Source organism: Megalobrama amblycephala, linkage group LG4, assembly GCF_018812025.1.
Source record: "Megalobrama amblycephala isolate DHTTF-2021 linkage group LG4, ASM1881202v1, whole genome shotgun sequence".
NCBI classification, from domain to species: domain Eukaryota; kingdom Metazoa; phylum Chordata; class Actinopteri; order Cypriniformes; family Xenocyprididae; genus Megalobrama; species Megalobrama amblycephala.
Genome location: NC_063047.1, coordinates 31590582 through 31616173, shown reverse-complemented (window position 1 = coordinate 31616173; position 25592 = coordinate 31590582). Strand labels below are relative to the sequence as shown.

General features: G+C 34.9%; 2 protein-coding genes across 4 annotated transcripts; one reads left to right on the top strand and one right to left on the bottom strand.

Moving 5' to 3' along the window:
* Positions 1–5784: 5784 nt before the first annotated feature.
* Positions 5785–13705, top strand: ube2l3b (ubiquitin-conjugating enzyme E2L 3b). The gene is made up of 4 exons (XM_048188878.1): positions 5785–5934; positions 7731–7826; positions 8515–8701; positions 11844–13705. The coding sequence occupies exons 1-4, from the start codon at positions 5908–5910 to the stop codon at positions 11996–11998; spliced, it is 465 nt and encodes a 154-aa protein (XP_048044835.1). The 5' UTR covers positions 5785–5907; the 3' UTR covers positions 11999–13705.
* Positions 13706–13923: 218 nt separating this feature from the next.
* Positions 13924–23005, bottom strand: ydjc (YdjC chitooligosaccharide deacetylase homolog). Of its 3 annotated transcripts, none has more exons than XM_048188874.1 (6): positions 22894–23005; positions 21180–21358; positions 19588–19744; positions 18309–18408; positions 17802–17979; positions 13924–14846 (listed from the first exon to the last, which is right to left on the bottom strand). In XM_048188874.1, exons 2-6 carry the CDS (start codon positions 21341–21343, stop codon positions 14492–14494), a joined length of 954 nt encoding a protein of 317 aa, XP_048044831.1. In that variant the 5' UTR covers positions 21344–21358; positions 22894–23005; the 3' UTR covers positions 13924–14491. The 3 variants fall into 3 exon arrangements, with proteins under 3 accessions (XP_048044831.1, XP_048044833.1, XP_048044832.1); XM_048188876.1 differs by lacking the exon at positions 22894–23005 and adding an exon at positions 22609–22751; XM_048188875.1 differs by lacking the exon at positions 22894–23005 and adding an exon at positions 22263–22573.
* Positions 23006–25592: the final 2587 nt, after the last annotated feature.

Genomic DNA, 25592 nt, shown 5'->3' with positions numbered 1-25592 from the left:
AAATACAATAAAATGTACAGTATACTACAATTTACTATTGTATGGTTCGAAAACATTATCGTATTTACTATATAGTATTTTTTCATGTGGGAGTAGCCCACCACGTTGAAAGTGATTTTACCAAGTACAACATGTTCCTGGATCAACATCTTTGTTGATCCTGGAACAACATTCCAATCAACAAATCAGATTTGAGGAAAAAGTTTACAGTTTATGTCAAGTTTAGGCTTACAACCAGGGTTAGGTGCTTCTACGTCAGTGTTATTCACATCATTTCCCTCTGATTTTAGAAATAAGTTATTGGTAGAAATAGGTTTAGGGGTAGGATTAGGGTTATGTCTAAATATTCAGACATGAATGTTGTTCCAGGATCAACAAAATATGTTGATCCAGGAACATGTCTTACTTGGTCAAATCAAAATCATCAGCCAACCACATGAAGGCGAGTCACATGACTTCTCCATAATTCACAAACACACACACACACGGAAAATGCATGTTACATTATAGATAATCGAAGTAACTAATCACACATCTTTACTTTGTTTTTAAAGCAGTGCATCAGTTTGCTATGCATTAAAAAGTTTCGTTTTCTCATGTCACTTGGCAGTTGGCAGGGAGCGCGCATGCTCTCTCCCCCTCTCTCTCACACGCACGGTGCGCACATACCCAGAGAGAATCCGCATAGACCTAGCAAGAACAGATTACAGTTCGTAAATCAAAAGTTTAGGTGGTAGATTTATATATGTTCGTTCTTGTTTGTTGTTTTTTCTGTCAAAACGGGAAGCATTTTTGAATCATCCATAATGTTTTTTTAAAAACTTTCTACATTTCTATACAAATCAGTCCCCCATTCCAAATAAAAAGACACTCCTCCACCTATAGGCCTATGTATGACATGACAAAAATGATTTTCACTAGGAGGAAAGTCCCTAAGTGTTTCTCAAATTGAAAACACTACATGAAATTGTGTTAGGATGCAGTATAATTTCAGGATCAGGAACTTTCCTGTAATTCATCTGCAATGAAGCCAACATCACAAACCACAATGGTTCAGAAGAAAAACCCTAAATTGCTCTTATTGAGAAAGACTTGGCCACATTAAATTTTTAATGATTATTATGTGAAAAGAAAGAGAGTGATATAAAAAATATTTGAATGCTTAGAATCAAGTCTTTCAGAGAGATAGCCTACTTGTTTTTAATGACACTACGAGTTTGATTACACCAAAATATGAGAAAAATATTTTAGATATTTTGAATGTGAAGGAAAAACAAAACACTAAACTTGGTTAGGGTATTTATCTGACAAAATAATTTACAGCTACAGGTTTTTAACGATGCAAAAAAATGCTTTGCAAACCAAAAAGCTCACAGGAAAAAGCATATATCGACTACAACATAATCAGTTATTACAATTTCATTGGTTCTCTCTTGTTTTTGCATGTCTTTGTATGACAGCCTGGCCTAAAAATATGTCTACATTATCACAAATAAAACAATTTACTCAAAGCACAACTACGCAATATATACTTCCAAATTCTTTAACAAATTTTTAATAATATTTAAATAAAGAGTGAAGATTTTTCCTAGGCCAGACATCACTTTTGGCCATCATATCTACACAAAATAAATATATCTTGCTGTGACAGCTGGAAACCATTACATTCCTGCTTAAACCATAATAAGAGACTTTGGAAATAAAAAGTGTTATTAAGGTGTCAATGAACAGTAAAACACTTTACTTCTTCTATTGAAGATTCTGTTGGTGCTTGTGGACGCAATAAACTTAAAAGGTCTCTGACCTACTTTTCTAAATTGGTGCTCTAGAGCTCATCTTTAAGATTTTAAGCTGTTTGAGCAATAATTGACCTATTTACAAGTGTAAACCTGCATTAAGCAGGTCATAACTGCAATGCATTGAAAATAAGCCTTTTGTTATTGAAATTTAGGTTAGATCTGCTTCAATTGTATACATTCTGGCAGGTGTTTTCTTTGCAAATACATTTATTGTGTTTACATTCTTCATGCATGAAATATAATGCATCAATTGTACCTAATAATCCAAAAATAATGTATTAAGCAAAACTACTGACATTTTTTAATGCTAAACATAGCAAAAGCGGAAACAAGATAGTTAATGTTTCCCATCTGCAACGGCCCATCTTTACCTGAAATTGCTGAAGGGGAAGCAAGTCTGGTCAAGTTGTTTCAGTCATGTGGTTTCCAGGAAACCATGAGAGTGTGCAAGCTCACTTTTTATCTCTCCTAGGTCTGGGAAGCATGTTGGCAGTGTAGTATAGGCTCCTATGACAAGAAAAGAAGATCAATAAACAAACTGACAAAACCACAAATTCACATGCAAATAAACAGTCCACGGAAATTGAAGGACGATTCTGGAATCTACTGCTGCTTCAAATACTGTATCTTTTGAGTGATTTATAATCAAGTTAATAATCAACATTTATCCTTCTAAATTTGAATGACTTCTCCAACGAATCTTAAAGCATTTATTTTCCTTTTCATCTTCAAACACTAGAGAATAATGATGATTATTGTCTGTACCTCTTAATGAGAGAGAACATGTTATCAGTATGTTTTGGGGAAGTATCCTATTCAGCCAACTTCAACCTTAAAGAAGATTATGTATCTGTGTATGTGAGCTAGTATTTTTGTTGCAGACCCTGCATTTGGAGAGGTGGACAAACTGGTGCCCAGAAACACAAAGGATGTCACTTTGTGCCTAAACCTTCTTGCTGTCGTCCGGATAATCGTTGGAGATGTGCTTCTGCCTATCAGTCCATGTGTTTATCTATTTCTTAACCAATCAGAATCATTTAACCTGAGGTAATGATGTAGTTAGTGGACTCTGTTAGAGTATAATTGTTGTGGAAAGTGAATGTACGCAGAGTGGCCTACAAACTCCTTGTGAGTGATGAAGCTGACTTCTGCTGATGAAACTGCAAAATATTCTTCAGTAAAATTTTCTTCTTCAAACTTCTACAAACTCTGACTCCAGGTCTTATTCATCATATCTGGTCTTTGGGTCTTTAAGTGTAAATTCCCCTACAATACAATACACTTTAAAAGAAATAATGCATTTAAATGGATAGTTCACCCAGACAGTTGACAGTAGTCATTGTATTTTTTTCCTACTATGGATGCCAATGGCTATCATCAACTGTCTGGTCACCAACATTCTTCAAAACATCTTCTTTTGTGTTCAACAGAAGAAAGAAACTCATACAGATTTGGAACAACTTGAGGGTGAGTAAATGATGACAAAATTTTCATTTTTGAGTGAACTATCCCTTTAAAGGGTGACCTGACGTAATGTTTTTGGTTAAATGGTAAATTGTTCATTTAAATTAAATTAAAGTTTAAATTTATATTAAATGCAAATAGTTGAACTTAAGAGTGTTTTTTTACATATATTTAGGGTTAAAGTGTACTGTCAAATGCAAGCATGTATGGTAAACCAAAAATATACTTTAATTCAATTTCTAATGAAACTATTAAAACATACTTTTAATTACACATTTGTAATGATGTAGTTTCAGTACATTTAAATTAACTTTATAAAATATATTGAACAAGCAGTGGTGGAGATTCACTGGGGGGGACATATTTTATATTTTTAAACCATAGATGCATAAAATCCCACTATATTTATGCATTAAATTTGCGTAGTGTTTAGAGGCTATTATGTGGATAAAAGATAGAAATCCTCTACATTGTGATCTTAAAAAATAAACTCCACTCATTTCCCCCCCGAGTCTTGTACTTCTTTGAAGCACGACAAAAGATTATTAAAACTTAATGATTTTAAATATAGTTTAAAAGTAATTTGACTTTATTACAATGTGCACTTTTAATAGTGTACTTAAGTGTATTAAGAACTCCCTTTAAGTATATTTAACTGGCCTTTTGTTTCATTAATATTATATTATCTGCAAGTACATTTTTTTTATAAAATATACGGTAACACTTTATTTCACAGTGTCATTGTTACAAATGTTACATATAGTTACTATAGTAAAAACAGTAAATTATGCATAGTTACATGCAACTAACTCTAAACCAAACCCTAATCTTACCCCTATAGTAATATTACTCAGTACTTAAATGTATAATTACACTGTAACAAAGACACCTTAAAATAAAGTGTAACCAAACATACTTTTAAGATTTGAAGTACACTACAAGTACACATTCCATACAATTAAAGGGATAGTTCACTCAAAAATGAAAATTCTGTCATAATTTACCCAGCTTCAAGTTGTTCCAAACCTGTATAAATGTCTTTGTTCTGTTGAACACAAAAGAAAATATTTTGAAGAATGTGGGAAACAAAACAGTTTTGGGACACCACTGACTTCCATAGTATTATTTTCCTACTATGGAAGGGCAATAGTACCCTAAAACAGCCTGGTTACAAACTTTCTTCAAAATATCTTCCTTTGTGTTCAGCAGAACAAAGACATTTATACAGGTTTAGAACTACTTGAGGGTGAGTAAATGATGACACAATTTTCATTTTTGGGTGAACTATCCCTTTAAGCACACTTCTTTTTTCACAAGGCCAGTACTGTTCAACTGAATGATTTACAAATTCTCCAAAGTACTTCTAACTAAGGATACCATAGTAATGCCAGGGTCCAAAAAAACATGGTCGTACCATAGTAATTTTTGCTAGTGATGTACAATGTTGGTTGATTTCAGAGTTTCAGAGCCAATAGCTTAAACCAGCTGAACCCTGGGCCATCCTTTGTGTGATATCTCGAATTCAAATCTCACTCAAATTAAAGGATTAGTTCACTTTCAAATTAAAATTTCCTGATAATTTACTCACCCCAATGTCATCCAAGATGTCCATGTCCATCTCTCTTCAGTCGAAAAAAAATTAAGGTTTTTGATGAAAACATTCCAGGATTATTCTCCTTATAGTGGACTTCAATGGAGCCCAAACGGTTGAAGGTCAAAAATAGTTTCATTGCAGCTTCAAAGTGTTCTACATGATCCCAGATGAGAAATAAGGATCTTATCTAGAAAAAACATTGCTCATTTTCTAAAAAAAAAAAAGAAGAAGAAGAGAGCTAGTTCAAGAATGTTAAAATGTATAAAATTAAAAAAAAAAAAAAAAATTAGAAAATGAGCGATGGTTTCTCTAGATAAGACCCTTATTTCTCATCTGGGATCATGTAGAACGCTTTGAAGCTACAATAAAACTAATTTTGATCTTCATCCATTTGGGCTCCATTGAAGTCCACTATAAGGAGAAAAATCCTGGAATGTTTTCATCAAAAACCTTAATTTCTTTTCAACTGAAGAAAGAAGGACATGAACATCTTGGATGACATGGGGTGAATAAATTATCAGGAAATTTTAATTTGAGAGTGAACCAATCCTTTAAATAAACACTCAGCATCAAATAACCACTGAGCATTATTCCTTACTCTGGAGTGACATCATGTGGTCACTAACTAGTACTCAACTAGAAATACGGAAAAGACACTTCCTTGTCAAGGACATTCATTGCATTTTGTATAGGCTATTTCTCGGCACACCTACATCCTGAAGTTCGCAGAAACCGTCACTTCGCTAATTCAGTTCAGCACATTTTCAAGATAAATAATAAAGGCTGACTAAAATAGGGCTTGATTCGTCACAGGAGAAACAATTCCATCCACAGTGTAATAAATTGCATTTTTGTTTCGTTTTGTAATGGAAAGTACCCACGGATGCTGACCTGAGATCATTATTCGCGCTCCTGTCTCGCCTGTTGTGTCGGTTGTGCGCGAATATTAAATCTGATCCCAGATCAACCGAAGTTTTAAAAACGCGCACGAGCTCATGATTCCATCGCTGCGCCGCGCGGTGCATCCTGGTAGTAGTTGAAAGATTCAAGATGGCGGCGAGCAGGAGACTACACAAGGTAGACGTCTAAACCTCATACTTTTTACATCGCATATAAAGAGTTACCACACACGACGACGCGATAGAGGTTTAAACATGAAGTTTAACTCGTCGAAAATGCGATTCGATTGTTCGTTGCGGCTTGATCGGCGTTGGTACGAGCGGTTCTCTCACTCGATGACTCGGCTCGCTTCGCGTTTCCAAACATGAAGGAGGAAAAGCGCCGGTGGAGGCCGCGGGACTCTAGAACAGGGTTTTGGGTTCGAGATTTGAGAGACAGTGGGTCAAAGGGCACGTTAGAGTAGAATTCAGTGTCTTAACAAGTCCTTTCATTCATTGACAGCGAGTGAATGACAGCAATATAGTGTATAGGAGTCTAATGCGATGAGTTCCGTCAGAACGGATTCGGTTGATTCAAACAAATCCGAGTCATCTAAATGCCATAAATTTAAATTAAACGGCTGTTATAAGACCTAATAGATCATTTTATCCGAATCTTGATGTTTTAAACCCACTGCAGTGACGTTAAGAGATGACTCAGAGGGACCAAACCAGCAACATGTGTCAATTTTAAGCTAAAATCGACGCCATTTTTACATTCAAAGCTTAAAATAATACAAATAATAAGGCTATTATTTAAATAAGACGTTTTGGTGGGTTTCAGGTGGTAAGATGCAGTAACGCCCTTTATATAAAAAACCGAAAGTGTAACTGGCTTCACAACAAGCTTTCGCTTTATGAACTTCCGTCTTGTCTAAATCACTTCATTCACAAACCTGTTTTTAACCACTTATAGGTGTCTGACCAGTCTATTTTGTAGGTTAAACCGTCCGAATTGCCTTATATTTGAGGTTTTAGGGTGTTTATGTACAGTTAATAGACTTTTTGTGTCACAATGATCATCTTAACCAGTTTACTTCCTTGTTAGATAAGAGAGGCTGTAAATGTCAATCATCTCTCAGTGGCAATGGTAGGAAATGGGTAATCCTCACAGGACAGTAAAAACACACTCTTTCTATAGTACCTATTTTTGAATATGTAATTGTTGATGTTTCATTTAATACATTATGAACTTGTGACTAGGACAACTAATTGATAAATTGCATAATGAAAATAATCAATAACTAATTTGATTATCTATTATGTCTGAGTGCTGTGCACAGAAAACATCACAAGTCATGCCACTTTACAGGAGTTAATAACATTTCTATAGACAATACACAACTGGACTATAGCAGTGGACACAGGCTATATATATAGATAGATAGAAATTTGGTGTTTAATCCGATTTATTTGTCGATTAGTCAGTGGAATAATTGACAGATTAATCGATTTTCAATGTAATAATTAGTTGCAGCCGTATGTGGAAGTGAATAGACATCTCAGACAGCATTATGTTAGAGCAATAGTTTTTGGATATGATGCTGCATGGTCCTTCAGACATTTATAGTGTGGTTTGTTGTTGTATTAACTTGTACTTCGGGTCAGTTATTTACAGTAAGCTGCTGAGGAAGGGGTAATTTCTCCGACTCATTAGGTCAAGACCTGGCTCAGGTTACTCTTGGCTATGGTGTCTTGACCATAATATAGATCCATAGAAGCTGTTGGCCAATGTTGTAAACTCCACTGTAATTCCTAATTCATTTATTTGCACTTTGTAAATACCTAATTAATGGTGATTGTGCTATAAAGAAAGATTTCTTTATCATAAACTTAACCATCTCAGAGTTTCTATATTTCTGCTCCACAAGTAAAAGTTGCAAACCCACTAATAGTATCTAACACATCCTTGTTTACAACCCTTGTTTTTATCAGGAGCTTGAAGAAATCCGCAAATCTGGAATGAAAAACTTCCGTAACATTCAAGTTGATGAATCGAACATATTGACATGGCAAGGCCTCATTGTTCCAGTAAGTTTACTAAATGTTCAGATTTCATCATTCTTTTATGAATTGTATTTACATGTTATTTGCATATGCATAAAGTCAAGCCTGGGAATTATGTTATAGCATAGCATTACGATTACGATACTGTATATTTGCATGTGAAGTGTTTTGTAGATACTAAAACAGATACCCAAACCATGGCCTGTGGGCCAAAAATGGCTGACCTTTGATGACCTTTGATTTGGCCTGTCTGTCATGCCATATTACAAGAGGGGGAGAAATATGGGGAAAAAAACATGCCATTGAAGCATCTTATTTTCTAATTTATCTTTTATTTTAGTATTGAAATGTAGAGAACATAAGTGAATTTGACTTGATGTAAATTTTAATATAATATTATTGGATATAAAGCAATATGTACTTTTGGCCCATGGCCCTCAGTCAGTTTTGTAGTAAAAAGTTTGGGCACCACTGTACTAAAACATTGCTTAAGTTTCAATATGGTCATTGTTGAACATATTTCTCGTGCATTTTAGAGCTAGACTGCATTTAGACCTGGATGAAATCCATGCTTTTATAATGCAGTCAGCCATATCTGATCTCATACTACATGCATTCACCCTTCTGTCCTGTTGTCAACATCCATTTGTTTCTAATTATATACCATATAGACTAAGCTGTGCTCACCTCATTTAACCTTATTCTCCCACAGGACAACCCTCCATATGACAAAGGGGCGTTCAGGATCGAGATCATCTTCCCTGCAGAGTACCCATTCAAACCACCGAAGATCACGTTCAAAACGAAGATCTACCACCCCAACATTGACGAGAAGGGACAGGTCTGCCTGCCTGTCATAAGCGCAGAGAACTGGAAACCAGCCACCAAAACTGACCAAGGTGAGATGCGCTGCAATATTCCTGAAACCGCCACATGACTCGGACTGCTAAAGCTCTCATATGGCGCTTTTCCACTGCATGGGACAGCTCGCACTACCTCGGTAGAGGTTTCAAGCGCGCCGTACCGATACTAAATGTGACGTGTAAACACTGCAGATCACTGATCACTGTCCGAGAGAATCATCACAACCAACATCATTGGATTTGAAACACAAGACACCAAACCTGTTAGATTTAAATAGTCAGTAACAGCCACCGCAGTATCATTTGTTCGCACAACTTTTTTTAAACGACTTGCTTTAAACGACCGCCACACGCAACTTGAAAAAAGAAATGGCTGTATTGTGGTCAGTAGACGAGGTGCAGACTTGTTGGTAGGTGAGGAGTGGATCCATGGCAGTAAAGGCGGTGCAACTACAAGGATCAGTCTATAATCCCACCCACTTTCAAGCGGTACTAAACTGCAGCGGAAAAGCAAACCAAACCATGCCAAGTCGTTCCACGTAGTGGAAAAGCACCAATATACACTCTCGGTCTTGTCGTCATTTATTATGTGTAAATCATGAACAAATAGAAGACTTTGTGATGTTTGTATTCACTGAACATCTGTATATATATAGTAGACAACACCCTTTTTTTTTTTTTTTTTTCTTCATCTCATTGACCAACCTAACTTTACATAGATTAATCTTTTTTTATTCAGGTTTGTTTTATAAAGATGAAGATTATGTTAAGACTAAATTGAGACCCTGGACCACAAAACCAGTCATAGGGGTCAATTTTTTATTGAAATTGAGATTCCAGACATCATCTGAATTGATGTACGGTTTGTTAGGATAGGACAATATTTGGCCGAGATACATCTATTTGAAAATCTGGAATCTGAGGGTGCAAAAATCTAAATATTGTGAAAATCACCTTTAAAGTTGTTCAAATGAAGTCCTTAGCAACGCATATTACTTACAAAAATAATTTTTTGATATTTATGGTAGAAAATTAACAAAATATCTTCATGGAACATGATCTTTACTTTAATATCCTAATGATTTTTGGCATAAAAGAAAAATGGATCATTTTGACCCATACAGTGTATAGTTGGCTATTGCTACAAATATACCCATGCGACTTATTACTGGTTTTGTGGTCCAGGGTCACACTTATAGGGATGATTTAAAGCTGAATTTATTAGTACTGAAAGAAATAAGAATGCATATTTTAATAGAAATCTTGATATACACTACCATTCAAAAAATTTAGGGTCCGTAAGATTTTTGACATGACATGAATACTTTTATTCAGCAAGGATGCATTAAATTGATCAAAAGTAGCAGTAAAGACATTTATGTTATAAAAGATTTCTATTTCAAATAAAAAGTTCTTTTGAACCTATTCACCAGGGAATCCTGAAAAAAAAAAATGTATCGCCATTTTAAAATATATTCAAATAGAAACAATTTTAATATTTTACAATATTACAGTTTTTACCGTATTTTCGAACAAATAAATGCAGGCTTGGTGAGCAGAAGACTTCTTTCAAAAACATTTTCAAATCTTACAGACCCCAGACTTTTCAACGGTAGTGTATATGATTGTATCGAATCTGCTGTTCTTGCAGTTATTAGTTATTGCAGCTTTGTAGATGAAATGTGATCGTTTAAAGCATTCTTGTAATGTCACACATTTCTTCAGAAAACTAGATTACTCTTGCCAAGTTGAGATCACGCAGTACTAAACTCCTAGTTTTAGCTGTTTAGGTGGGATTTTTATGGAAGCTTGTTTCCACCATGGAATAAAAAAATGTAAAAGATAATTGCGACTTTTTATCTCACAATTCTGATTTTCTTTTTTCTCACAATTGCGAGTTTACATCTCACAATTTTTACTTTTTTTCATGCAATTGTGAGTTTGTATCTCACAATTCTAACTTCTTTTCTCAGAATTGCGTGACAAAGTCGCAGTTGCATGTTATAAAATCAGAACTGCGAGTTTGTCACACAATTCTGACATTCAGTCACACGCAATTTCAACTTTATATCACTAATATATTCTGACTTTATAACTTGCAATTGCGACTTTATATAACAATTCTTCGGGAAACAAAAAAAAGTCAGAATCATGAGATAAAATGTTGCAGTTAACTTTATTTTTTTATTCAGTGGCGGAAACGAGCTTCTATCGATTTTATCAAGAGTTTTGTATTGTAGTTGTATTAAAGGTGCTAAAGAGGATGTTTTGTTTTATACATTTTTGCAATATTACTTGAAACTGTCTTTACTAACTGATAAAAGACTATTTATTAGGTGCACTGAAAGGAATAATATTAATATACATCATCTGTGCACGAGGTAGGGCCTTAAAAACATCAGCCAACCGTTTACGCGATGATCGCGTAAACGATTGGCCCTCTGGCTTGTCAATCACTGCCATGACGTTCCTTGTGCGAGACGAGCGCGGCTGCACGCTCCAGTAACTTTCCACACTCCACAGGCGCTGCATGCAATGTTTTTGTCAGGAGACAGGAGTAACAACTGCAGATTATGAGTTACCTGCGGTGAGTCCGACATAATGAATCCACAAACACGACACAGCGAATGCCGGTGGTAAACACTCGTGTTCCAATAGTCGTGCACCTCGAAATGAGCTGTGAAGGAGGGGGGTTGTTCTTACGCATGCGCTCATTTCAAAAACCTCACTAACAGTCTTTGGTTTCTCAGTCGACGAAAAGATCCTCTTTAGCACCTTTAATTACATTAGCATACATTCAAGTTTTGTTTTTATATAACAATTCTTCGGGGAAAAAAAGTCAGAATCATGAGATAAAATGTCGCAGTTAACTTTATTTTTTATTCGGTGGCGGAAACGAGCTTCTAATGATTTTATCCAGAGTTTTGTATTGTAGTTGTATTAATTACATTAGTATACATTCAAGTTTTGTATAGTACATTAAACATGCATGGGTTCTTATTTCCTGCATAACCAGCATTTCAGGTTTTGCCCATACCATAGATATCTGTTGGTAACAATAAGAATTCCTTTTTTTTTTTTTTTTTTTTTTTTTTTTTTTTTTTTTTTTTAGAAACATACCATCACTTTTTGTTTCTGGAATCAATGACAATGTACATTCTTTCCCCTTCTTTTCCAGTAATTCAGTCGCTCATTGCCCTGGTGAACGACCCACAGCCAGAACACCCTCTGAGGGCCGACCTAGCAGAAGAATACTCAAAAGACCGTAAAAAATTCTTTAAGAATGCAGAAGAGTTTACAAAGAAACATGGCGAAAAGCGGCCAGTGGACTAACAATACCAGACAAGTGTGTAGCCCCAGACCCCTCCTACTCTGATCCTCTTCCCCTCGCTCTACTACCTTCCTCCCGACACCCAATTGCCATCCTCTATCCCTCCCTCCCGCTTTCCCTCCTTCTCCTCTCCTTTCCACGTGTCACTCTAGTCGAGCTGGAGAAGTACAGCGCAGCTGCTGCCTCCGTCTTGAAGCAGGACACCGTGAGGACATCCGAGTTTCTGAGTTTCTGGTGTTAGCTTGAGGCCCTTACTAACTTTTTACTATGTTGTTTATTTTTTTTCTTTCTGAAGTATAAAAGCATCAAAATTTGGTTAGAGAATAACTTAAGAGAAAGAAGTTGGAAATTGTACAGGGTGTTTCAGTAATGAATGCTGTTTGACCCTTTTGTAATGAGAAAATGAATCATTGCATTATTACACAAAACTTTCAGAAATTACTTTTGGAAGTGACAGTTCATTTAAAACAAAGTGGATTGTAATTTATCATGTATATTATTATTATTATGTTGTTCCCTCTTCTTACATGTGTGTTTTTTTTTTTTTTGACTTCCACAAAACAAAAAGGAGACATTAAGGAGGAATGGAGGTTACGCAGCTGGAGTTTTTCAGGGAGGGCAAGCGATTATTTCATATAACCCTTTTTACTTTCACTGCACTTGTTGGGTCTGAGGAACAGGCTACTTTCAGCCCTTTACCAAGCCTCGAATCAGCAAAACCACTGTAAAGTCAGAAACAAAGGTGGCTTAGGAGCCAATATTGCTATGAAATACTTTTGTTTCGCAAATGAAAAAGGAAGGATGAAAACGATGCTCTTTGTGTGAGTGAACGTAATTTTCCATGATGATCACTAGTTTTAAACATCTCTCTTTTAACGTGTTTCATAGGACGTTCTTGTATATTATTGATTATTTGGGTTTAAACATGGAAACGGCCCCTAGATATACAGAGATGTACGCTACTGAAGAATATTATTCCTATTTTCTCCCAACACAGAATAAACACAGTAGTTGACCGTGAGTTTTCTAGAACATTCTCTACATTTTCTTTAAACTATATTATTCAATCTGTCAAATTCCATCTTAAGAGTTTAACTTTATAATGCAAAATTGACGAGGTTCTTTGGGCTTTCTTTAGTTCAAGATATTTAAGTAATCTTTGCTTATGCATTCGGGTGAAGTCTCTTGCGGTATGCCTCAAATAAGCCCCTTGCTCTCTTCTCAATGTCATTTTTTTTCTTTTCTTCTTAAAGGCTTATTTTCATGCAGACTTTAAAAACGCTCCATTTTGTGTACTGAAATAAAAGAGGAAGACCAAGCACAGGGGATACTGTTATACTCAAACATTGGCTAAATTCACTTTGTTGCTTTGGGTGTGCTAATCTACAGACTGGTCAGGGATTTCCTATTAAATTCAACCAATCAAAATGTTTTTTCTGGGATGCCCCAGTTTAAAAGAGCATTACGGAACTGTGTGATGAAATCAAATTCTAACTAAAGAGTTCGGCGATTGTTTAACCTGAATATATTAGCATTAGTAAACTATATATTTATGAAGACTACTACTTAAAGTCCGAACTGTTGCTTCAATTACAGCTTAATCTGAAATGCCATCAATGGCCTGAATTTAATATACACAGGTTATAAACATGTTAATCCTAATATGTGACAAAAGGTTGAACTCTCCAAATAAAGGCTATTTTGACCTAGTTCTGAATGAGTTTCAATAGGATGGATGCTCAGTGTTCAAATACATACACATGCACATGTATTTCTTTGGTGCCATTAGCTGATCTAAATGTTTATCCTTTATGTAATGTTCTAGTGTTAATCACTAGTACAAGATATTAAGTGCAAAATTAGTGTGCTGTTTTTACTTTCAATGCTAAAGCATAATACTTTCAAGTTTCAGAAAAAAAATCCAGAGTAAACGGTACTCTGCTTTTAATTCAAGTTCATAAAAATATCATAAATACATTCATTAAAAACATTGTTCCTTAAAAATACCATTGATTTTTAAATATAAAGTAATTGCTACATGTTAAAATCTTCATAATATAGTACGTTACAGTAATAAATACAGATTGCTATTGGATTTTACAATCCTCTGCAATATTTGAGAGAAATTGCTGCTTAAATGAGGCAAAAGTTTTTGGATCAAAGCCAATTAAAATGGCACCTTCATATTATAAGATCTGGCCTGGAGCAGCTCTCCATTAAAAAAAAAAAACTTCTAAAATAATTTAAAAACAAGTCAATCTTATAGTAACTTGGGTGAAATTACAGTATTACAGTTGTTTTGGCTGTACTTTAACAGGTAGCAGCTTCAAATTTTGTTTAGTATGGGCTTTAGAAGCAGCACAAAGTAACTGAATGCTGATTTTCTGCCCAAACCAAGCATTCAGACTGTAATAGAACTAATCCACCTTTTGAGGTATGGGTTATGATCTTATTTCCTATTCTGTTTGAAATGCCTCAGATGTGTTTAAAAGTGTTTAAAAGTCTTTAAAGGCACAGAGGTGGATCCCCTGTTGCCTGTAGTAGTGAAGCACCAAAGGGTCCCTCAAAGTATTCAGCTCGTGTAGTCTGTCTGCGGACTGTGAGAAGTCATCTGGTCCTTCTCCACATCCACCCTGGTGAGGTTGACTCGGATATCCCGGATGCACCATAAGCTCTGCTGTAACTGGTCGATAGAAGTCGGTCGCTGCGTCGTCGGACTGCGTCAGAATCAATGGGGAAGTCACACCGTCATCCAGTGAAGCTTCCAGCGTGAAGCCCAAAGCACGTTTCAGGTTGGGCACAGACATGTTCTTACCCATGGTGCTTAGGCCCAGGTATACATCAGGCCACCTGAGGATAGATGAATATAAAGTGGAAAACTCATTAAATGCATATTTTGTTTATACCGTGCCTGCTTATGAAGGACAAAATTGACTATTTATAGACAGACAAAATGTAAGGCCCTATCTAAGCACATGATCTGAGGTGCATGGTGCAAGTGCACTTAGGGCGTGTCCGAATCCTCTTTTGCTAGTTTAACAATGGAAAAAATGGCCAGTGCTCCAGGCGCATGGTCAAAAAGGTTGTACCTAGTCTCTTAATGAATCATGAGTGTGTTTTGGGTGTAACGTGCATTAAACCAATCAGAGCGTCATCTCCCATTCCCTTTAAAAGCCTGGTGCGCTCGCATCATGGCGGATTCGCTATTTACCTAGCGGAATTTGAAAGCGGGAAGACTAAATGCTTCTCTTTTATTTTTAATATTTTTAAATGTTTGTGTGATCGACTAGCTTTTTTAACACACCAAAACTTAAAGAATTACAAACGAGAACCTCTCACCCATGCTGGAGGAACTGTGGGGTAGAAAAAGCCCATCATACACATATTTTTGGCCATGTACAAAGGTGAATAGTTTTTGGGAGGTTGTATTGTCTATTATTAATAGTATTTTCACTCTACATATACCAAAATCATTTTCTGTTCTATATTTGGGAGATATTCCAGATGAGGTTGGAAAAGATGACAAATATTTATTTAAAGGGTTAGTTCACCCAAAAATGAAAATTCTGTCATTAATTACTCACCCTCATGTCGTTTCACACTTGTAAGACCTTCGTTCATCTTCAGAACACAAATTAAGATATTTTTGATAAAATCCGATGGCTCAGTGAGGCCTCCATTGCCAGCAAGATAATTAACACTTTCAAATGCCCAAAAAGCTACTAAAGACATATTTAAAACAGTTCATGTGACTACAGTGGTTCAACCTTAATGTTATGAAGTGACGAGAATACTTTTTGTGTGCCAAAAAAAACAAAATAGCGACTTTATTCAACAATATCTAGTGATGGGCGATTTCAAAACACTGCTTCATGAAGCTTCGAAGTTTTACGAATCTTTTGTTTCGAATCAGTGTTTCAGAGCATGTATCAAAGTCACGCCCCCCAGTGGTCAACCATTGAAATTTCGAAACTTTTCGAAACACTTATGATGTAACGAAGTCTCGTTTACTGAAATCACATGACTTTGGCAATTTGATACATGCCTTGTGGTCTTACGGGTGTGATTAATGACAGAATTTTAATTTTTGGGTGAACTAACCCTTTAAGATTTTACTGGCAACAAGTAAAAAGGCAATAACCAGGAAATGGTACAAGGAAGACCCACCTACGAAAGAAGACTGGTTCCAAATAGTAACAGAGGTTAGAGAACTGGAAAGACTCACATATATACTTTGGCTGCAAATGCAAATCTTTGAGAACAAACGGAGGAAATAACAAGTTCCTCTGTGGTTTAGATAATTGTATTTGTAAGTGTATATAAATGTTTACTGATATAATGTACTGGTGAAATGACTTAAGGTTTATATGTAATATATGACAAACGTTGTTATACTTATACTGTTTTGTTCCTTTTCTGTTATATAAGGTGTTCTTCTGTTCTCAAACAAAAAAAAAAGTATGAATAAAATGTTTGCGTGCTGCAGCGCGTCCCTGTGTGTAACAAGCAGAGCGTATGTGCCTATAGGTGCATATTACTAACGCATCCTTTAAAGGTGTCCTAGAACCAGTTTTTACAAGATGTAATATAAGTCTAATGTGTCCCCTGAATGTGTCTGTGAAGTTTCAGCTCAAAATACCCCATAGATTTTTTTAAATTTTTGCCTATTTTAGGGCATCATTAACTATGCACTGATTCAGGATGCGGCCCCTTTAAATCGCGCGCTCCCTGCCCCCCCGAGCTCTCGACTATAATACAGTGCATTTACAAAGTTCACACAGCTAATATAACCCTAAAAGGGTTCTTTACAAGATGTTCGTCATGCATACTTCATGTATGTGAGTATAGTATTTATTTGGATGTTTACATTTGATTCTGAATGAGTTTGAGGCTGTGCTCCGTGGCTAACGGGCTAACATTACACACTGTTGGAGAGATTTATAAAGAATGAAGATGTGTTTATGCATTATACAGACTGCAAGTGTTTAAAAATGAAAATAGCGACGGCTTTTGTCTCCGTGAATACAGTAATAAACTATGGTAACTTTAACCACATTTAACAGTACATTAGCAACATGCTAACGAAACATTTAGAAAGACAATTTACAAATATCACTAAAAATATCATGTAATCATGGATCATGTCAGTTATTATTGCTCCATCTGCCATTTTTCGCTGTTGTTGTTCTTGCTTGCTTACCTAGTCTGATGATTCAGCTGTGCACAGTTCCAGACATTAATACTGGCTGCCCTTGTCTAATGCTTTGAACATGGGCTGGCATATGCAAATATTGGGGGCGTACATATTAATGATCCCGATTGTTACGTAACAGTCGGTGTTATGTTGAGATTCGCCTGTTCTTCGGAGGTCTTTTAAACAAATGAGATTTACATAAGAAGGAGGAAACAATGGAGTTTGAGACTCACTGTATGTCATTTCCTTGTACTGAACTCTTGTTATTCAACTATGCCAAGATAAATTCAATTTTTGATTCTAGGGCACCTTTAAATAAAAAAATTGTCATTTTCAGTTGCCTTAAAATAGCAACGTGCCTGAACACACCTAGTTTTCAGACTAGCACACCCATGGGCGAACAGATGGGCGCGAGTGCATTTTCTATTTAAACAATGTGGCGCTGGACGTGAAAATGATAACTGCATTGCGCCTGGCGTCGCATAGTGCCGGGTGTATGATAGGGCCTGTAGTGTCAAACCTGTCCTGATAACTATACAAGGATATTGAAGACAAATTTTTAAAAAATATTTTCTAAAATATTAAACCATTTAAAATGTTGCCTCACAAACCTAATTCCGTGTCGGTGAAAGACCTCGATAGAGTCAAGGGCGTCTTTTTCAACCTGCGAGTTGAACTCTCGCAGATGGGGCGGGAGGAAGGTGCAAAATTTAAGACCAGGTTCTATGGGGACTCGTGTATAGGTGATCCCAAAATCAGAGAGAACTTGGGCAAACACCTCTCGCACCTCTGAAAACAATGGGGAAAAAGTCAAATATGAAAAGGAGAATGTAACAATGAAACTTAATACTTGTATTTAACAAGGGAACATTAAACTGATTAAAAGTGACAGTAAAAGCATTTAAAATGTTACAAAAGGAGTCTAATAAATGCTGTTCTTTTGAACTTTGTATTCATCAAAGAATACTGAAAAAAATGTATTACGGTTTCCACAAAAATAGCACAACTGTTTTTAACATTGATAATAATAAGGAATGTTTCTTGAGCAGCGAATCAGCATATTACGGATTGACAGCTATTATATGGTGAAAAGGTTGTTCAAACAAACCCACTGTTACCTGGCAACACGTGCACATGCTGGTGGCCGTCCATATGGTAGGGCATGTGGCCAACCAGTTCACAAAAAAGATTTACCTGGGCTCTGAGCTCCACCTCCACCTTTTAAACAGACAAAACAACACAGGGTAAAAAGAATCAGACAAACGTGTTTTAAATCATAATGCTTTGCTTGGCTCTGAAGTCTGAAACTTTAAAATGGTTTCATAGAGTACATTTAAAAGAGATTATATTATGAAAAATGGGCTTTGTTTGTAATGAAAACATACTGAAAAACTTCATCTACAGTCAGACACCATCTATTGAAACTAAGCTTTATTAATAAAGCTGTCTAATAAAAAGGGTCAGAGAGAAGGTGGAAATGGTAAATGATGTAAAATTATAATATCTGTTTTGGGTGCAAACCCTCTTGACTAACATTAGTGAGCTTCAGAAAAAAAAAATTTATAAAATTATGATACGACCCTTCTTAATTTTTATTTGTCTTTATTGGTATTTGTTGTTCTCTCTTTTTAATTTACCACCGATTAGGTTGATTACATAGCAGTAGATATTTTGCATACCTGCTGCTTTAAACTTGAGTTTGAAGAGTAAATAGTGTCATAACATCTCATATGATCAAGATAATAAAGTTCTCAAATGTTCTACTTTGAGCAACCTTTGACACACCTTTGGTGTGTTTCATCCATTTCACTTGAAACAGGTCTCTCAACAGAAGAGGCTTTAGGCCTTTAATGGATATAGTTAAGCAATACCACACAAGCAAGAGTGCCGTTTTTCCGAATATCAGCATGATTGCAAATGTGATGATTTAACAGTTCAAAAAAATATTAGGTAACTTACATTTTAGACTATTTTTTTTTAAATAGAATAATGTCTGTTTTTGCTCTATTTCAGCAAAGAAAATAGTTCGAAACGAATCCAATTGTGTGTCTTCAAATTTAAAAGTATTAGGGGTGTAACGGTACATGTATTCGGTGCATACAGTCAAACGACAAATACAGTCAGTCACAGGCAATTCACACTCCAATCCAGAAGGGGGCGCACTGTAACGCAACACTGCTTGCTAACCGCCACAACAGGAAAAAGCGCAAAAGAAGAAGAACAGACGATCTATGCATAGATATGTTTACGTGTAATCACTCAACCAGTGTTTCAACCGCGGAGAGACATCAATAAAAAAGCTTGAGAATAATATCTCACGTAGCATTCAGTGTCATGTAGATTTAAATTTACTCCCATATGACTTTCAGTTGGACATGGGTGTGTGTTCCTGTGTACCTCTGACATCTTGAGCTGGCCACTCTGCAAAACTTCCCTGAAGCCCATCTTCCCATGGAAGAACCCATCCTTGTTGAGGATTGTTGAGCCCTTCAGTTCCTGAGACACTGGAAGACCCTCTGAGAGATTTGCATGGAGTCCAATGGGGATGTGATACCTGTGCAATGAGAAACAGTGTTATTTTAGCATCACTGAGACACTATTATAGATTTGAATAAGATTTTGAAATATTTTTGGTTTTTATTTTCCATTTTAATCAAACTTTTATTTAATTTATTTTTTTTGTAATATACACACACACATATATATATATATATATATATACATACAGTACAGTCCAAAAGATTGGAACCACTAAGATTTTTAATGTTTTTAAAAGAAGTTTCGTCTGCTCACCAAGGCTACATTTATTTAATTAAAAATACAGTAAAAAACAGTAATATTGTGAAATATTATTACAATTTAAAATAACTGTGTACTATTTAAATATATATGACAAAGTAATTTATTCCTGTGATGGCAAAGCTGAATTTTCAGCATCGTTACTCCAGTCTTCAGTGTCACATGATCCTTCAGAAATCATTCTAATATGCTGATTTGCTGCTCAAGAAAAAATTATGATTATTTTCAATGTTGAAAACAGTTGTGTACTTTTTTTTTTCAGGATTCCTTGATGAATAGAAAGTTCAAAAGAACAGCATTTATCTGAAATACAAAGCTTCTGTAGCATTATACACTACCGTTCAAAAGTTTGGGGTCAGTAAGAATTTTTATTTTTATTTTTTTTGAAAAGAAATGAAAGAAATGAATTCTTTTATTCAGCAAGGATGCATTAAATCAATCAAAAGTGGCAGTAAAGACATTTATAATGTTACAAAAGATTAGATTTCAGATAAACACTGTTCTTTTGAACTTTCTATTCATCAAATAATCCTGAAAAAAAATATTGTACACAAATATTTTGTACAACTGTACACATTAAATGTTTCTTGAGCAGCAGATCAGCATATTAGAATGATTTCTGAAGGATCATGTGACACTGAAGACTGGAGTAATGATGCTGAAAATTCAGCTTTGCATCACAGGAATAAATTACTTTGTGAAATATATTCAAATAGAAAACAGTTATTTTAAATTGTAATAATATTTCACAATATTACTGTTTTTATTGTATTTTTAATTAAATAAATGTAGCCTTGGTGAGCAGACGAAACTTCTTTTAAAAACATTAAAAATCTTAGTGGTTCCAAACTTTTGGACTGTACTGTACACACGGTTTTACTAGTGGGTGCAGGACACTATAGTTCATGACCTGACAATGTGTTCTTAAGTGTTATCTGACATAACTAAGATTATTTTTTCTGACACAGTTTAACTCTGAGATCTTGTCATATTTTATTACCATTTTTTAAATCTATAGTGAATAAACTGAATCAATGAATGAAATGTAGGCCTACTCTTATCTTACGCAATAAGTTCAACAGGCTCACATGTCATAAGGAAGTATGTCAAGTGTCATAGTACTCAGACTGATATCATATTTTCATATTTATCTGCTTCAAACAAACGTAGTTAGAAATCAGCTGCTGTACCTTTTGGCCAGCTCTGCCGCATGCTTCGCTGAGACTGCATTCACCAGAAGAGAGACATTGGAGATCGCACCAGCTCTGAAGCAATCCACAATTCCTTGATTTCTTCTCTCGCAGTAGCCGAAATCATCTCCTGTCACCACCAGCTTCACCTTGGGTTGAGGCATCTTCTCCTCGCCTTGCTGATGAGAAAGAAAAACACTAAAGATCGAACAATATTGCTTTTTTTATTAACAGTGTTGGGGAAATTTACTATTAAAAGTAATGCATTACAATATTGCGTTACTACCTAAAAAGTAACTAATTGGGTTACTTAGTTACTTTTTATGAAAAGTAATGTGTTATGAAACTTTTGCATTACTTTTTCTCACCTAGAACTACCATAACGTTCGCACACAACACTCACCCTATATCTCTCAACATGAGGACAGGAGAGCTGTCAGTCAATAAATGTGAAAACAAAGTAACTTGAGTTAAAAAGTAACTTAGATATTTTGTTGTAAATTGAAAAAGTAATGCATTACTTTACTAGTTACTTGAAAAAGGTAATCTGATTATGTAACTTAAGTTACACCCAACACTGATTATGATGAATACAATAAATTAAAATAAAAAGAATTCTGTTTTTGACATAATAATGGATCTTTAGACTTCACTACACAATTTAATTATTTTATAAATAATAATAATTGTTGCTACTTGTGTATTAAATAGTTTTGCCTGATCTAAAAAGGACAAAAATGTATTTTCATATTTGTTTTAGGCTGTCTAATTGTAAAGATATTCATACTTAAAAAATTAATTGCTGAATTATTATAATGATTATTTTTATGCTAAACAGAATTTTAATACATTTTATTTTTACTTTTTCACAATAATAACTAAAGGAACATTAGACTAAATATTATCAATTATTATTAACCTAATACATTTTATTTATGCTAATATTTTTTGATCTTTGATCTAAGATCACACATTTATTTTCATCATCTCACTTGAAAATTAATTGCTGTAATTTTGTACTATTTATTTTACATTAAAATGGTGAGTAATTATAAAACCAATTAATTAAATAAGTTGCTTTACCTTTTTTTATGTGTGTGTTATTCTTTAGAGACTCATCAAACGGTGATCCAATTCAGAATTGATATTGATAACAGGTTAAATGTGAATGTCCGTAAATAAAAATCTATAAAACCGATTATCGACCTCTAAAAAAGGAGATTTCTTCCACAGACAGGATTAAGCCACAGTGGAGTCATAAGATGAAAGAACGAATCATCATTCACGCAACAGGAAGCGGTTCTAGTATGAATCAACGCGTCAAAATTAATTTTTCGGAACTCAGAGACACGTCATTCCAACATATGTTTAAAGAAAAAACGAAACTGTCTGTTTAAACCCGAGTCTCAGCTGCGGGAAAGCTCCTTACCAATCACCGGCTGCTGAATAAGACATGCATAAGTCTTATTCACTAATTCATCTGTGTTAACACGAACAGCTGCCACTGCCTACCCATGATCACATACGGTAGATATAATCGCATCTACAGATCTACACAGCCAGACAACATATTGGTTATAGATGAACTCCCTTTAATCCATTGATAGCCGGAATTATAAGAATCAAACACATGTCTTATAATTTCAGAGGGACGAATTCTGTTTTGTAATATAGGCTACGCCTAGCTGGCAGAAATAATGCAGTAATCGCTTACCCATTTTATTGCGAGGTTTTTTCCATTAGTCCCTCTTTACAGTGTATCCAAACACCGAATGACCGACTGAAGACATAAAATGCAATTTCCTTTTCCGGAGTTGCAGCGCCCTCTACAGGATGTGAATAAAACAACGCCACATGTACAAATAAATTGTAGTTTCGCATCTTCCTGGTGTGTGTGTGTGTGTGTATAAAGTATATTTGATGAAGTTTTGATTTATTTATTTTTTTACTTTTTAAAAACTTTTTCTTCATGATGTAGCATATGTATTAAAATTAGTTTTATTTTGAACCCTATTGAATCTTTTTTTTCTAAGAGTAATTTTTATACATAGATAATATACTTTTGAATTTCCCATACTCAAAGTAGCCTATACCTCATTTTAATATTTCACATGAACTACTCCTTAATATTCAAATGCATCCTTGTGTTAGAAATAATAGAGACTGGATAAAAATAGGCTATGTGGTATTTTGAGAAATAAAGAGATTGCAAACATTTATGTTTTTTAATTTAGATATTAATTATTAAATCTCAAACTTCATGTTATCTCTGAGGTTATAGGCATACTCACCAGAGCCAGGATTTTGCTGCTCTCAAAGTTATGAATGTAAACTGAATGATATCCTTGTACACAGACTTAAGGCAGCAGGTGTGACTTTGCTTACGTGTCTATGGAGGCTTTTGGATGTTTTCCCAAGACACGTAACCTTGTGTAGAAATATGGAAAACATCACAAAGAGAGAGAGAGAGAGAGAATGGGAGAGAGAGAGTATCATGTTTATGATCTTTGGTTCTTGAAGCGTTTCTAATTCAGCCACCTGACATAACAGCGTAACAATAACATGGCATCACTTAGATTATGTGTTAGAAGAACACAAAACAGATTACTGGAAACAGTGGGAGTTAAATGACATTCAGAAAGCTGAAATGTTCCACTTAAAAACACTGAAACTATAGAAATATGTTTTGTTTCTGTTTTTTAATTCACGTCTAGCTTTTGTTACACACAAAATGCCTATGGCTCTTATAATAAAAAAAAAACGAGGGACAAAGATTTGGATTCAACTGAACTCTCAGAAAAGAAATGGTATAAAATCTGGCACTGCACCCTTTAAAAAAGTTCTAATACGTACCATTTAGGTACTAATATGTACACTTTTGGTACCAATATGTACCTTTGAGATACTGAAATGCAAAGTGGCACCATCCAACAGCTTTTGGACCTTTTCTGAGAGTGAAGCTTGGATCACTGACAGGCTGAACATCAGGAAAATCATGATCTCTGAAAACAAATAAACCGCCTGACTAATCCTTGTAAAATAAACATGCGCTTAATTTCACTTGACAGTGATTTCTTACATAGCAGTGGAACAGGCCACCTTGTGGAAATTGATTCTTTAATAAGCTGTAGTGGAGACCGGGGCTAGTTGTCACACAGCTGTCATGAGTGCTATATCTCAGTTTCTCTGTTTTGAGGCTAAAGTCCAATTGCAAAAATTCTTGATTTGTAGTGCTTATGTACTGTTGGTTTCAAACAACTAGTTCAAAAGTACTCTTAAATTATGACTACAATTTACAGTCTTTGGCTAAGCAAAGGGAAATATAATAAAAACAATAAAATACAATAAAAACAAACTATCCGGTACATTTTAACCAAATAGTTGAACTGTGCAGGTTATCACATTGATATCAGTTGTCACACGCTGAAAAAAAAAAAATGTGTAGAAACCATTTTCACTCCAAAACTGCTGGTAAATTTCACAATTGATTAAAAAGAAACTGCACACTGTAGAAAAATTCCCAGTAAAATTTACGGTAAAAAAACGGCAGCTGTGGTTGCCAGAACTTTACCGTAAAAAATACAGTAGCAACGTAAAAAAAAAATCTGTTAAATTTACGGTAAAATAACATATTTCATTAACTGATATAATGTTAATTTACCAACCTGATGAAGTACTAATATCTGTTTTCTACCTTTATAATACACTGACAGTCACCAAACACAGTGGTGATAAGAGTCACATGATGAATCAAAGTTCCACAAGCTGAAGAGGACAACACTAACATATAGAAGGTGCACACAGTGTCATTCACACACACACTAAACACCATCATGGTAACATGCATGAAATTTTAAAAATGCAATAAACATTAATTTAACAACATTAGATGTAACAAACCCTAATGTACATAACTGATTAGAAAAAAATGAGAAAAACTAAGAAGAAACAGAGTTATTTCAACGAAAATATATCAAATGTGAAGTGTCACGCAGGGAATTGTGGGAATGTCAATTTACGGTTTTTCACTGTTTTACAATTTTACAATGAATTGTTATTTTTCACTTCCAAAAACTGTGAATTTAACGGTATTTTACCATAAAATTACATTAAATGTACCGTTAGATCTATTACAGTTATTCACCATATATAGTACGGAAACTTTCTGTAAACCAATTGACAGTTTTTCACCGCAGCATTTTTACAGTCTTTTACTGTTAAAATCACGGTCATTTTTTACAGTGCAGGTCTCTTTACAACAATTACTCCAGTAATTGTTGTTGAAATTTGTGTTACAGTGCATGTTGGTATATATATATATATATATATATATATATGTGTGTGTGTGTGTGTGTGTGTGTGTGTGTGTGTGTGTGTGTGTGTGTGTGTGACCCCACAAAGTACAAAAGATAC